Here is a 15,256-nt window from a genome sequence, read left to right as displayed (position 1 = left end):
AACACTGGGGCGATCGTGGCAGAGCTATATTGTCAGATCCTGGAGTGTGTGCTTGGCACTGATATAGTTAATATCTTGGATTTTTGTAACTAAGGTTTATTAATGCTGGTATAAAAATGTATTTGATATTATACAGATGGCATAAGATGTTGTGGTTACTAAGTTATTATCCAGGATAAGCTGCACTGTCAAATTCAGGGCTTAAAACTATCACAGGAGATTAAACTATTTACTAAAAAGGGGCAGAAAGATATAACCAAAGCGTCTTAGTATGAACATATTAGAAGTGTATTTACTTCCCATAAATATAATAAAACATCTCTCTCTTTAAGCTGTATGATTGAAAATGTGAACTTGGCTATGTGGGAGAAGCAAACATAAGAGGTGCCTGAGTTTCTGAACCAGGGACAAGCAGATGGCTTGGTGGTGCTTCAGTCTAGGTGGGCATCTGTGTCAGGCTCATGGATGCAAAAAGGAGTCATGCTGGCTGAGTGAAGAGAGATTGTTGGGCCTTAATTTGTCATCTACCACCAATATTTTCCTTCTGATTCAGAAGATTTAATCAATCACATTTTACCTTCAAATGAGTCATCATTAGCAGTGGTAGAAGGCAAGGCTGCATGAAGGAAGCTTGCCTCCTCAGTCCAGCCAGCGTGGCCACAAGTTTCACTGCCCTTATCTTCAGCAATTGAATGGTTGACTAATCATCATGCCCCAGCAATATTTAATGGGCAGAAAAAGAAAGAGACTCCTTCTGCTAATGTCTTTCTGAGGAAGAGATATAAGAAAGACAGACAAACTTGCTCCCTGGACATCTTTTCTATTTACAACATAACACCTAGGTGATTCACTTACACTATGAGTTTCCTCAAAGTAGGAAATCTTGGATTATGCAACTGTCTCCCACAGTTACACAGCACCAAACACATCTACTCCAAATTTCCAAGTGTTAGCCAAGCTTTGTGGTGAGGCAAATTAAAAATAGCAGTGATAACAACAGGAAGACAATGAACAGTGTTGATTACAGTATTCAATGTGTAGATCTCTGACATCCCTATTTGTCTCCGTAGTCTTTGAATGTTTTCCACCTTATTCAGGAAAACACTGAACTAGACTACTGAGTAGTCCTCCAGAAGCCACATTGCATCTTTTCCCCTACTCACCTTCAGTAAATGTTGGCAATAGCAAGGACTGGTCTTATATGCATCCCTATATAGAAAATGTGTCAATATGCAGTATAGCATATTAAGCATGAGGGCAAATTTGCTGTTGCTTACATTAGTAAGATGCATTTTCAGCAGCTTTTGAACATTGCAGGAAAAGGAGTTTGTCCTCTTTTTCTGTGATAACCAGCATAAGACAGAACAGTGGCTTTCCTTCCTTTGTTCTTGTAGAGCCAAGCAGCATTTGCCCCTTTTTGTGAGCAGGACAGCTTCTCCCAGACTGGAAAGAGAGGTTGGGTCTCTCCCCAGACTGCACACACTTCTGCAATTAGAGGCTGATCTTTGCTGTACTCCCCACGAAGCAAAGGGTTTGTTAGCTTAGGCAGAATGTCTGCATTAGGGAGAATGTCCCCAAGATCCTCCTGTGGTCTCAGTGCAGACCTGTGCCTTAGTGGCCTAGTCAAAGTATGATAAAGGCAGTATATTATTTCAAGTGATGTAGGAAACCCTAGTGAAAATTTCTCCTACTGTGCTACTTTTAGATGTATTTCTTTCCCCCTCCTTCCCCCCTCCATGATGCAGATGTTGTAATGTTTCCAGGATGTGGGGGGAAGGGAGGATATGTAATAGTAATGCTGTTGATGACCTAAACAATGCATTAATGCTTTTAACTGTGAATTGGGGTCATAGTTCTCTGTAAGAGTGAAAAGATCAAGAAGATTTAAAGCTAAACTTTTTTTAAATAAAACTAGATTTAGGGTGTATAGGTTATGGTTTAGTGGCATCTTATTTAAATTCTACTTACTATGTTTAAGCTGAGATGCAGGGATACCATTACTGAAGCTACTCTTAAGTCTGCCTAAGAGTTGGACATTAACTGACATAAATCGAAAAGCTGGGTTTAGATTCAGATAAATTTAAATAAAAGCGTGCATTTATATTTATCCTTTAAAAGCACCACATGGTTATTTTACAGCCTTACCACATCCATATCTAAACATGTCTCTGTTTCCTGTTGCATGTCAGGGAGCTGAGATAGAAGTGGATGAAAATGGCACACTGGATTTGAGCATGAAAAAGAATCGAAGCCAAGACAAAGTTATGCCTCTCACTTCTTCCAGCCCAGCACTTCCCACTCCTTCCTCTTCTCCTTTCAAAGCAAGCAGCATCCTGGTAAATGCAGCCTTCTACCAGGCACTTTGTGAACAGGAAGGCTGGGATACACCAATCAACTACAGCAAGACCCATGGCAGGAAAGAAGAAGAAAAAGAGGTATTTTTTTTCAGTTTCTGAGTGACTTTTTCCCTTGCATGAGAGACCATATGATGGTCTTTAGGACCATCTAGTACAGTTTAAAGGGAATCACTTCCCATAGGTAGAGGCTTATGAACATTGATCTGGTTTTAATGGTCTCATGGATGGGATATAAAAAAACCCATACTCACTCTGAAAAATCTTGCTTTCAGAGCCTACTTGTTAATGTCTGTAAGTCTCTAAGGTAAAGAAAACAAAGGTATCCACTATTAGAGTCTGCTTTTTAAATTTTGTTCCTAATGGCTCAGTCCTGTAACACAGACACCCAAATGGACTAGCAATCACCAGAGGAAAAAAAAAAAAAAAGAAAAACAGAATAAAAATAACCCAAACAAATAAAATCAAACCAAGACAGTTCTTTCATGCTGAAGCAAAAAACAATTTTTCCAAATCAACTCTTCAGACTTCTAGATAACTTGCTATTAAGGCATTTAAACTCATGCTTAAACCTTGACTGTAATATTCTTTCACTGGAAAACTTTTTATTTTACATACTGCAAGAAATTTCTGCTGCTGAGTCTTAGATCTTCAAATTGCAACTTATGCCATCAATCTTCTAAAGTTTCACTTCCAAATCAATAATTACCCTGTCTTGAAAGCAAGGCATAGTCTATTATGGCCTTTCTTTCTTATTATTCTACTTTGCTGGCACATTAATTTTTTTTTCTCTTGAGCCTGACTTTAAGGATATCAACTGCTTTCATTTTTCTTAAATCAGGAAGGGACCACCAGCTCTTTAAAAGGGTGATTAGATAAAGGTCTATGTTACAGCTTTCAGAAACAAACTAGAAATGTCCTGGTTGGAAGGCTTTATACTACTCCTTGTTTGGTTTTATAAATCTAATAATAGAATTTGATCATTATATTAATACAAAATTATCTTTTGTTCAAATATCAAATCTGACACTTCAAGAAGACATAGATGGAGTAAAGCTATAGGGGATTCAGGCCTCCAGTTAAAAAACAACCTAGAATTAAAAGATAATTCAGTGATTATTCAGTAATTTTGCGAGGGGAAAAAATGTATCAGCACTGAGTAGTGGGTTGTAATGTGTCCACTGTAAAAACTTGCACTTCTTGAAGGCTGGATCGTCTTCTACCCTTTGCAGTCTCCTCTTTGGGGCTAATGATGGTCTTTATCTTACCAATGACAGAACAATCCCTGTACCAGGGTTTTGGAGTGGGTTTGACATGAAGCAGGAGGCTGAGGGCTCAGGCCCTTCCCCATTCGTGCTGCACGATGAGCAAGCACATCCAGCTTTGAGAGGACTGCCCTGCTGCTGATCAAGGGTGTCACAGACACGGCAGGGGACCTGTTGTGTCACTCCTCCTCCCTGCTGCCATCACAGCTCAGAGAAAGAGCCAAGACAGGAGCACCTCCACATCCCCCCAATCCCTGCCTGGCTTTCACAAGGCTATGATGGGTGTCTGGATATTTCCCTGTCCCTTTCCAGCACAGGGAATTGGAGGCAACTAAACTACCCAATAGGACATAATGGTCCAATGCACTCAGGCACTGCTGCCCCTTGCATTCAGTGCTTTGACACTGTGAATTTTGTCCCTAATTGAGGATCTGGCCCCAGATCTCTGCTGTGAGATTTTGCTGTCCCAGGGAGCCTTGATATGTCCAATGATGTCAGGCCCAGAGGCTCTGTTTTCAAAATCAAAGACTGGCAGTTATCCTTATGCAAAGAAAATGACTGATTATATCTATTTCTAATTCATTGTTATCTGGTTCATATGCACAACAGTTGCTTAATTTTGGTGGTAATTTCCAGAAAATATTGTCTCTCTCTCTCTCAGCAAAATAGCCTGTCCAGATGCCCCCTTAAAAAAAAAAAACTGAATCTGGAAAAAGCTCAAAATCTCTCCAAAAGGAAAGCACTGAGAAATAACTAGAGCTGTCAGTTAGTTCAACTGTCAGTTCTCCAAAGATTTCAGGGCTTAAAAATGTTAAAAGTGCCAGATGCTATTATCTGTTATTCATGTTACCATTATGTTCTGGTCTTTGCTGAAATCAATATAAACTTCCATCTGTACATTAATGGAGTATCATTGCTTGCTTTCTTTCAGTAGTGTGCATGCATGAATACACACATGCTCTTTGCAGGAAATAGCAGTGCTTGGACCAATTGGGCTGGTTCCGATTTTTCCTTTAGTCTGAAATTCTTTAGATTTTAATAGCATTTAACTATAAATCCATTCAAATGGAAAAGAAAAAATTATACATACTGTTGGGCTTGACTAGCTGTGACGATCATCACCCAACATACCAGAAAGAGAGAAGTGCTAAAGGTGTTTTCTCAAAGGATTATCTCTCCTTCTAAAGATAAACAGCTGGAGAAGCACACAAGCCAAGACATGATGCTCTACTTTTAGTCTTAAGTGCAGAGGGTCAAAAAGTATTTGTTCTTTATTTGTGACTTTCTGTGTTTCAGACAGAAGCAATCCCTTTTGGGCCACATGTAGTGATGTAAGGTTCTAGAAAGGCAGAGTTTCAGTATTCCTTTTCCTACATTTCCTTTGCACTGTCCTGATTTTGCAGCTTCTACATATATGAAGATTTTATGCTGCTTGAATAACACCAAGAGTCCCTCAAGGAACTAAGAAAATGCTGAAGAAGTCACCTGTTTTAATGTCTATTTATCTGACTTACTCCTAGGAAATATACCAGGAAAAAAACTGTATAAAATTGTTGATGTTTCCATATGTATGTGTGTTTAAAAAACCTTTAAATTTAAAAAATTACAAATCTTAATAGCTCAATGCAGGAAATTCACCATTAAGACTTGAAAAAAAATCTAATTATTTAAAGATAAAAAATGAAAATACTGCGATTCTAAACCCTCTAACATCAGTTATACTGGTGGCTGTAGGTGTACTCCTGTCAGTCTTCACCATAAAATCTTGTTTTTATTAAACGACTCAGTGAAATGAACTGTGACCTGCAATACTGTAGCATTTCATCAGGCTTTGGATATACATAATTCTCCATCAATCTGCTCTGTCCAGCAGGTATCAGACAGTTACATGATGAATAACTCTCAAACACTCACACACACACACTCACACACACACAAAAAAAGAACACAAGTTACACATATGAAAATATTAACATATCCTGCAGCATAAACAGTTATGGCTACTCTAGTGTCCTACAGGTGCATCCTGAAGTGCACTCAGATCACAGTGGAGTGCTAGAAGGTCCTTTTCACCACCCCCCTACTCCAGGCAGCTCTCAGAAGTGGAAGAGGCTGATGTATGCCTGGTTTCAATGCATAGGATCCAGGCAAGCCATGCTTTAAATGTTTAGGAACATCACATCAGTGATGCAGATGTAGCCTGGCAGAGTTAGTTGTTAGACAGGAAACTGATAAACCATTCTTCTTTAATATCTGTTAAATTAAGTGGAAACTATTTTACCTGTGTTTTTTGAAGTTGTTTTGACATCTGATCCCTTCCAGCTGGCAACAGGGGGTTAGAATTTTTTGTTGTTTCTTTGGGGAGCTTTTGATTTTACAGTAACTTGTAACAGTGATGATCCCTGCTTGCACTTATGTGTTTGTAAGAAAGGTAGGTCAGAACTTGCAGACAGAAGTAGTCAGGAATTCAAATACCCATGGCAAAATCATCTCTACATGCCACTGCCAAAGTCACCCCTATATGCCACTGGGAACAAGATTTAACCCAACTTTGGAAAAGTATCTTTGATATTTCTTGGATCTCAAACAAAGCTGACATCCGTTTTTTGACTTTTGCATTTTAGCATTTTAGTTTCCATGTTTGGAAGACTTTCAATCATTTATTATTTCTGTACTAACACTTTATCAAGACCTTCTGTAGTTGTTAATTTTCTCTGTTGCTCCTTATCTGAAGTTCTCCTTCAGAAATATAATTCCCCAAGCCTGAAATATATGAGGGTTTTTCTATTTATTTAAAATAATTACTCATTAATTACTGTGAAAGAATGTTTAGTAAAGCTGAATTCATGCATTTTTGCTTTCTATATTTGTAGCAGATTAGATTATTCCCAAACAAATTAACCCCACAAATGTGGTTGAAAAAATTGGTAGTAATTGATACAGCAATAATATGGCATCATTTCTGTATGTATGTGAAGTGTGAGTTACAGTAGGCAGTAGGTAGCCAGTAGCAGAAAGCAGAAGAAAGTAATATTGAGGATCCAGCCTCCAAACAGGCAAAGATGAGCTGCCAGAATTGAGGACCATATGGAAGCTTTATCAGAAGAAACACCCCTGCAGAGCTTACAAGACCCAGGAGGCAGAAACTTCATTTTCAGTCCAGATTTGAGTCAGCCCTGCACTCAGAGTTCACAACTCTGCAGACATCCCTGCTCCTCTGTCCTGGCATGTTTGTCAGCTGCACAAGCCCGGAGCATCTGTGCCACCAGCACTGTGAGTTTAGCAGAGGCTGGGACCTTCCCCTCTCAACCACAGGCAGCAGTTTTTGCTCCTACAGATGGTAATCTCTGGGAAACACCTGAGTATTGGAATGGAATCACAAAACCAATATGAAGTCCAAGAAGGGAGTATTAGAGGTCTGATAATTGATGCTATAAGCTTTGGAGAATTCTCAAATGATAAAATAGATACAGAGCATCTTTCCAAAAAGAGAATACTTATCTTTCATAAAGATAATAATAATTAAAGGCATTAAGTCTCCAAACAGTATGAACCAGGCTATTTTAAAGTGATCAAAGAAGATATTTCAGAAAACAAAAATGTAATTTCCTTCCAGGACTCTAAGTTTCCAAAATGTCTCCCCAAGGGAGTGAATGCTTGTGATTCATATCATCTGCCAAGCAGCATGGCAGCAGTGATGATTTTGATCTACAAATAATAGAAATCAAGAACTATCCTTAGCAGCCTGCTATTAAAAAAGCTTCAAAGTTTTTTTGTTCCTTATTATTTTTATTTTAACAAGAATTTGCTCTTTCAATAAGATAACAGGACATTCCATTCCACAGACCTAAAAAGCTTTGCTTTTACATTTGCATACGTAAATAACACTTTTTCAAATTTATGGTTGCAATTTATGGTGCAATGGTCACCACTTCAATTGTATTCAAAATTCAGCAATGCACTTACACAGCAAATAAAAGAACATAAATGCCAAAGCCTTGCAGGTTTGGCTCCACCAACAACCACTCTTCTCTTCTCTTCTCTTCTCTTCTCTTCTCTTCTCTTCTCTTCTCTTCTCTTCTCTTCTCTTCTCTTCTCTTCTCTTCTCTTCTCTTCTCTTCTCTTCTCTTCTCTTCTCTTCTCTCTACTTTTCTTTGGCCTTTATCACCACCTTATAAAACAAACACAAATTTCTCCTATATATGGCTTAAACTAGCATCTGCTTTTAGAAATATTTACATAGCATTTTTATGCTATTTTTTATGCTGCCTGTAAGGACCTGAAACTATGATATACTAAACTTTCTTAATTTCTCTCCATCATTTTTTTTTGTTTAAGTTTTACAAGAGGTTCTCTTCTTGCCATGGAAAATTGTTTCTTGAATCTGTGTGAGGACTTGAAAAGAGAAACCTTTTGTAACATTCTCATCTAATATTTCAGAAAGATCCAGTGGGCTCTCCAGAAAACATGGAGGAAAAGAAGTACCCAGGAGATGTGTCCATACCAAGTCCTAAACCCAAGCTCCATTCAAGAGATCTCAAAAAGGAACTTATCACGTGAGTCACAAAAAATGCTGCATTTTCCTTTGCCCTGGTAAAGACTGGCTATGCTGCTCTTCTGACTTCTGTTTTGAAGTAGATTTGCAGGAACTGAGCAGGGATACTTGCACAATTCACTGCCTGTGTTTAGTCCCACATTGTGGGTGTGCAGGCATGAGATTTGGAGCTGCAACAAGCCAGAGTGTGCCTGGGGGTCTGGATAGATTAATGACTAAATTAATACTGGGTGCCACCCCTTATTCCTCAGACAGATAGGTAACAAGTGGACAACAAAGTGGCTCCTTCTACAAAACACACAGTTTCATCACACGCTACAGATTGGGTCTGCTAATTCTTACATAATCAAATAAGCTTTAATTGAACAATCGTCATTACAGATCCATTGCTTAGAGCTTGTGTAGAAGCAGTCAGGATTTCTCCTGCAGACAGAAAACATGCAGAGTTCATAAAAAGACAAAATACAAGACAGAATGGCATTTTCCAACCTGTAGGAAATGTCCTTCATCTGCTTCCTTCCAAGCAGAATTAGTTATTCAGTCCCACTGAAAATCCAGTGGCAGCAGAAATTCATGCCCCGGGACTGTAGGCTAATACTCTCTTTTCACAATTACTGAGATGCACTTGCTCTGTGTTAAGTCCCAAAACTTTACTATCTAGAACTGCAAATAGACCCTATGAAATCTGTCTGCACACAACAGCTTGTTTCAGTTCAGAATTGTTCTCTAAAATTGTATCATGCAGCTCATAACACAAGTCACTTTTTAAAAATCTCATCTAAGCTCTTCACTAAATCCCTTTGGGTTCACATCAATACCATTTTGATATTAACCCAGTTTTCACTGTAATAGTCAACTAGGATTCAGCAATCATTTGTGGCACTTTTCTTTTTGTCCCAAGCCAAGGCAGGTCTCTCTGAACAAGTGTGGTCCGTGTCACTTAGTGGTGATAGTCCATAACGTATTACTGCAGCCTCACTCATAAATGAACGAGTCACGTCCCCCCAGCTTGTGTCCTGCTCTCCAGACTCGGTAGCACTGAAGCAGTTAGAGCTGTCTCTAGAATTTACATTTCCCTAGGGCAAACTGCTGTGAAGAGCAATTCTTTTCCCTCATGTCATGCAGTCTGCATGTTGTCTACTCACCACATTATATCTGCAGTCGTAGTTCATGACCTAAATTGCTACAGGTCAGGCTGTTTTGCCTCTTCTTCTAAAACAAATGCATACAAAAATCACTGAGAGTTTATTTGCTGAAGACTAATGGCTTTTCTTTTTAAATATTTATTCCTTTGTGATACTGACCTGTTTTGAGATACCTGTAATATACTTTTCTGCTCTCCTAAATAATAACACCAAAGTATTTACTAGGGCAATGATGAGCTTAGAGTGGTTGTACTCTACTATATTCAAACAGTATCTAAAAACAGGTCTCTAAAATGTAATTGTGCCAAAAATTAAATAAGGAATAGTTTTAATTCATCAGAAGAATCTATAGGCAATATAGAGATGAGATTATGATCCTATGATCCCACTGAGCTCAGATATTTTACCGAACAATTCAGTACAGTTGGCTCCATCATGAGGAAGCTTTTAAAATGACATAGGCACTTGCAGAGAAAAAAATTTTGAACGTGGTCAGCGCAGTTGGAGCAAACTACTGTATGAATACAACCATCTAGCATGTGCTTTCTATTTTTCCATGTTAATTCTGCTGGCCACAACAGCATTGATTAGGTTGAAATGAGCTGTGAAAATGAGGCTGATGTCTTCCTAAAGCTTTTTTACAGATTTGAAAGTTTCTAGCATTCTGCCAGCTCAGAGAAAATAGCCAGGTGAGCATCGCAGGCACCCCTTTTTCATTAGCATGGAGCACTAGCTAACAGTTTTTGTGAAGCATCTGCTTACCCTTTTAATCCATATTCCCAGCAAGAGAAAAACAGCTTTTTATAAGGCAACTCTGCAGGGTTGTTGTTAGAGTGTTTTAAAGTACTGTACAAAGGTATATTTAATTCATCTTGGCCTCCATGCACAAGTTGCATTTCTTGGTATCTTTGCCCTTTTGCAGAAGACTATATCCCAGTTTGATAAATAACTTCAGTGTTACAATTGAAGAAGGGCTGAGGGAAAAGAGAAGCTATAACATCTTCTCCAGGTCAAGCATACCTCCATCTCTTGGTTAAATGAGTATATCTGTTCTGCTAAATATATACCATTGTCTTGGTTCCAGCCAGGACAGGGTTAAATGTTGCAGTAGCCAGGAGGTGGGGTGCCTGGGGCCTGGGGGTCATTCTATAACCTCACCCAGGGAGAAGGCTTTCCTTCCAACATCAGTTCTGTTCTGAGAAATCATTTGCCTATCTTGCACACTTAGGGATATTTTTGCTGTTACCATTCATTTTGTTATCTCATTGCTATTTGCAGTAAATTGTTCTTAACTCAAGATGTGGCTTTCTTTCACCTTTTGTGCCTCCAATTCTACTCTTCAACCTGCCACAGGGGAAGGAGGAAGGGGGGGTGAGCAAGCAGCCTATGGTTTGGAGAGTCTTGGTGGGAACACTAACCTGCAGAGTACCATTCCCAAACCACAACCACCTTTGTATCACTTCTCAGTTCCCCTGAGAAACAGCTTAAGAAAGTTTTGTTCTTTTTTGAAACCAGATGTGTGATATTGACATGCTTTCTGTTCTGCAAGCAACACTAACACCTTTCTCACTTTTACCAGTAAATAAATATTGAATATGTTTCTAAAAAAGTGCCTTTATTTTTTCTGAAGTGAAAGGAATTATTTTAAATATCACTGTTCTCTGGCCTACAGTTTGTTATCAGAAACTTCAGCTCCAACATTTACGAATTGCTATGAAAATTTTGTGCCAATAATAAAACAGTCTTTTTAAGAACGCACTTTGTAAGGAAAATGCCTATGCAAAGGTGACCCTACACAGAAAAAAAAAAGGGTTTGAAATACTTGCATTTTGAAAACAGGAGAAATTCTTTCCCTCTGTGCTTCAAGTAATAATTAAAAAAAAAAAAAAAAAAAAAAAAGTGAAGTTTTTCTAGATTTCTGCAGTGTCGTGACAGTGTGTAATGATGAACGTGATTATCCCAAGGATCATTACATAATTAACTGCAGAGTATAGTGAGCTGTGTGGTGTATTATATATACTCTATATTTCTCATTCCTTTTTCTTTGCATAGCTGTCCAACCCCAGGATGTGATGGCAGCGGTCATGTAACAGGAAACTATGCCTCACACCGCAGGTAAGAAACAACAGGAAGCCTAAAACAGGAAATAGAGCTACTTCTAGCTTTTGTCATCTTTGAAACTTTTTGTACTAACCATGGATAAGTATTCAAAAGCAATTTGCAGAAAATAATCCACAGAGAAATGTGGCAGAAATTTTTTTTTTCGGTTTTTTTTATATTTGTGAAGGTCTGGACTTAATATACTGAGGCAGTTAAGCAGCATACACTTATTACTGTAGCTGCATTACTCAGCTGGGACCTGCAGATAAGTCATTTAGTGAAGTTTGCATTTTCCTGAGTGTACAAGCAGTCTCTATACAGATGCTGTTGCGTGTGATTATAAATGAGGCTTCTGCATACCACTCTAACGGCTTTGAAATTATAACCTGAGGATATTAAATATTTTCCTCAAAATTACCTACTGTCAACCTAGGTGTTGAAACAATAATTTTCTGCTTTTCCCTTGGGAGCAGAATTGAAGTTTTTTCTGCTTTCTAGCAACCACGTGGACCAGATCCTCTAGGTGTCCTGCATAGAGGAAACATAAAGAATGGATTCTGTGTACCACTGTTCCCTCATAGCAAATTTTACAGTGGCTAGAAAGCTTTTTTTTAGTGATTTAAGAACCACAGCCTTATGTTGTCTGGTTCTTCTTTACCAAGAATAATATTTGAGAGTATAATTTAAACTAATATAAATCATAGATTGTCTGGATGTTGCTGTTTTAGATAAAAATAAATGCTTTGGTTCAGTAAAATATTTCACATCAGGTTTTCTTTTCAGTGTTTCTGGGTGCCCATTAGCTGACAAGACATTAAAATCCCTTATGGCTGCTAACTCTCAGGAGCTCAAGTAAGTATTGACAATAGCACAAGTGTTATTGTTTTTTATCTTCAACAAACATGTTCCCTGTGTTATTGAAGTTGTAAATTTAAATTGCTCTGAGCAGTATCAAACCTTTGTCTGAAAAGTGAAGTGAATTGGTTTGAAAGCTTCGGAGTGGAATAAAGTTTACTTTTCTCCATTTTTCCCTCTTCATTCTTGTACCCCTTCATTTTCATTAATTAATCAGGACTTGGGGGGGGGGGGGGGGGGGACAAAATTGTGAACACTAGGAAAGATGCAGTTTTCTCAATATTTTTGAATCAGAGAGGAGTAGAAAATATCTAATACGTTAGACTGATCTGGCAACTGATCCAGATAGAATTAGTTGGAATTATTTAGATAGAAATAAATCTAGTTAGAATAAATCTAAAAATGAGACCAGAATACCTGCAAATACTTTTTTATTATTCACTACCCTATACTATGTGTTTAATGTCACTGAAGCAGACATCAAGTCATATGATTTTGTGCTGGCATAATTCTCACCATGAAATGTCACTTACAAAAGGACTGTGCAGGCTTTGCTATATAGACAGATGTATAGGGACATATGAATATCTCAAAAATCTGTAGTCAAGAGAGGCACTGGCAACCAGTCATCTAGTTATTGAATTGGCTTTGTCAATAAGGATGTGGGGAAAAGGGAAGGATAATTAGAGTTCTTTCATAGCTTTCCCTCTGCAACTTGTAAATTGGATCCCATAATAGATGGCTTGGAAAAACTCATGAATGCATGCAAAAAGGGGAGAACCCCGTGACTGTCCTTTCTGTCCTTTAAGTTCATCCCTAGTCCAGATAAAGAAAATAAAATCTGATCGTAGTACTCTTTTCCATTTCTAATGGTATTAATAACAGAAGTGGCTACATTTAGGCTTGGCACAGTGTTTGCCTTCCCCAGACCAAACGTTAGCGGTCTTATTCCCTAGCCTCACAACCTAAGTTATAATTGAAATGCTGAACTGATGGTAGCTATGAAGCTGAATGTACAGGACATGCAGCAAAATAGCAAAGTAAGACCATTTATATAGGCAGCTGTCCAAAGCAGTTCTCAAAGCCAGTAGGTAAACTGGCACATTGGCACAATGCTTCATTTTTTGACATCTCTGATTCTCAAAGGTATAAAATTTAGGTTTAGTTTGTTTTAAAAGAGCAGAATGGTTAGCAAGGAACTGACTTGCAAAATTGCTGACAAATTTGAAGTCATTTGCTGAGTCATATATATTTGTCCCTGCTTTTATTGGCTTTCTGCCATACAAAGACACTCACACAAATATTTTGAATAGTTGCTCCTCATGCATCACCCCCCCCCCCGCCCCATTCATGTGTGAATAAGTAAATTTGCATACCAATATGGTTATTTTTCCACTAAAGCTTCTAGAGTTTTGGTCATGCCATAAGGAAAGAGGAGCAACAGCATATGACTTAAATGACAAACTGCACACTGTACGCCATGTATAATAAGTGAGTTGTGAAAGACAAAGTCAAAGTTCATGGACATTTCACAGACAGAAATATGTTGCATAACGCAGTTAGCATTTAATTTCAATTAACTAGAAAAAGAGCAAAAATCAAAATCTGTTCACAGACAATTCGCAAAAGGAAAAAAGGCTAAATAAAATTATTTTTCACGAATGTAGCACCTTAATTTAGGTTCCTGCAAACGTAGTTCAGGTGATATTTTGAACAAAACTCTGCTTCTGTCTAAATTAAATCTTATTCCAAAATGCTGCATACATGCTTTTGCTGGTATAGTGATATCAATAGTTAATTTTAGCATTGCTATGTGAGCAGAGGGCATAAACGCTCATAGAATCAGGCCAGGAAAGTACCCTCATGTAGTTAGGCATGAATATGAAAAAGCTGTGTATTTTTTCCAAATGTTATTCATGTTTAATTTGCCAGAATCAAGATAAGATTTTGGCTTTAATTATGAAACTCTATGCCAGCAAAGATACAAGGCTTCCATGTGATCCACAGTTTGGAAATAAGGAAGATCTGCTCAGAAAATGGGCCTGCGATTCAGATTCAAGAAAATTTCTACATGAGGATTCTTGCTGCTCAGAACAATCTGAGGTGGTCAATTTAAGACATAGTATGTTTGATGATGAGTCAGATTTTAAAGCTAAAAGGCATAATTGTTGCTGATACCCTATTTAATCAAAGAGCTTGCTTTTCAAGACTTAAATAATTTTAAATTTGTACTTTAGAGAGGTATTTACTTAAAATTCAGAAATTTTTAGGAATACGTGGTCAGTCCTATCCTTAGACTAGTTTTTGCAGTAGATAAGTGTCAATTTTTTAGGAGAGATTTGAGCAGTTTTTCTACACTGGTTCCACATAAAACAATGATACTGGTTTATATTCCACAGGCAGTATAAAAAATTTCAGAAAATGGTTTTCTCAGCTGACCTCTATGGGCTTGCCTTAAGTACAGTTCATATCCAACACCTCTGGTGAGCTTTTGAGGGAGAAAATGTACCAGAGGTGCTCCTAAACATTCAGCTCAGTGCTAAATTTTATATGCAGTTGTGGTTCATCTTCCTAAAGACAAAGCTCTTAGAGAAAGGGAAGAAACAGGAGGTACTCAATGCCCATTTGCAAGAATTTATTTGTGAAATCACTGAGAGATTTATTTTTGAATAACAAATTTGGAAGAATTGGAAAAGAACTTGTAACCTACACTCACCTGAGGGTTGACATCTCTTAATTTGACATCCTGAGACCTCTGGCCCTTCAATTTAAATCTTATTTTCTTGACTCTGCACAGGAATCCATTAGAGAGGATGACTCCCGAAACTGGGATACCAGTCCAAACACCACTTAAAAGCTGATGAACTTCCACAACATTACTGATTGCGAGGCAATAGATTTTTGGTGTATTTTGTGTTGTGGAATTTCACAATCCATACAAATATATAACTAATATTTAGAAAACCCAACCCAGTGGTCAAG

The 15,256-nt window shown here is 38.0% G+C and overlaps 1 protein-coding gene across 2 annotated transcripts in view; it reads left to right on the top strand.

Moving 5' to 3' along the window:
- Positions 1 to 15,256, top strand: part of ST18 (ST18 C2H2C-type zinc finger transcription factor) — a 99,815-nt gene that overhangs the window by 73,009 nt on the left and 11,550 nt on the right. For both annotated transcript variants that reach the window (XM_083870112.1, XM_083870113.1), the window contains 4 exons: positions 2,190 to 2,435; positions 8,060 to 8,175; positions 11,372 to 11,434; positions 12,203 to 12,271. In XM_083870112.1, coding sequence (XP_083726238.1) covers positions 2,190 to 2,435; positions 8,060 to 8,175; positions 11,372 to 11,434; positions 12,203 to 12,271 — 494 coding nt within the window. The remainder of the gene's footprint in view (positions 1 to 2,189; positions 2,436 to 8,059; positions 8,176 to 11,371; positions 11,435 to 12,202; positions 12,272 to 15,256) is intronic.

Source organism: Zosterops lateralis (assembly GCF_965231275.1).
Source record: "Zosterops lateralis genome assembly, chromosome: 1".
Lineage (NCBI taxonomy): Eukaryota > Metazoa > Chordata > Aves > Passeriformes > Zosteropidae > Zosterops > Zosterops lateralis.
This window is presented reverse-complemented; position numbering and strand designations above follow the sequence as displayed.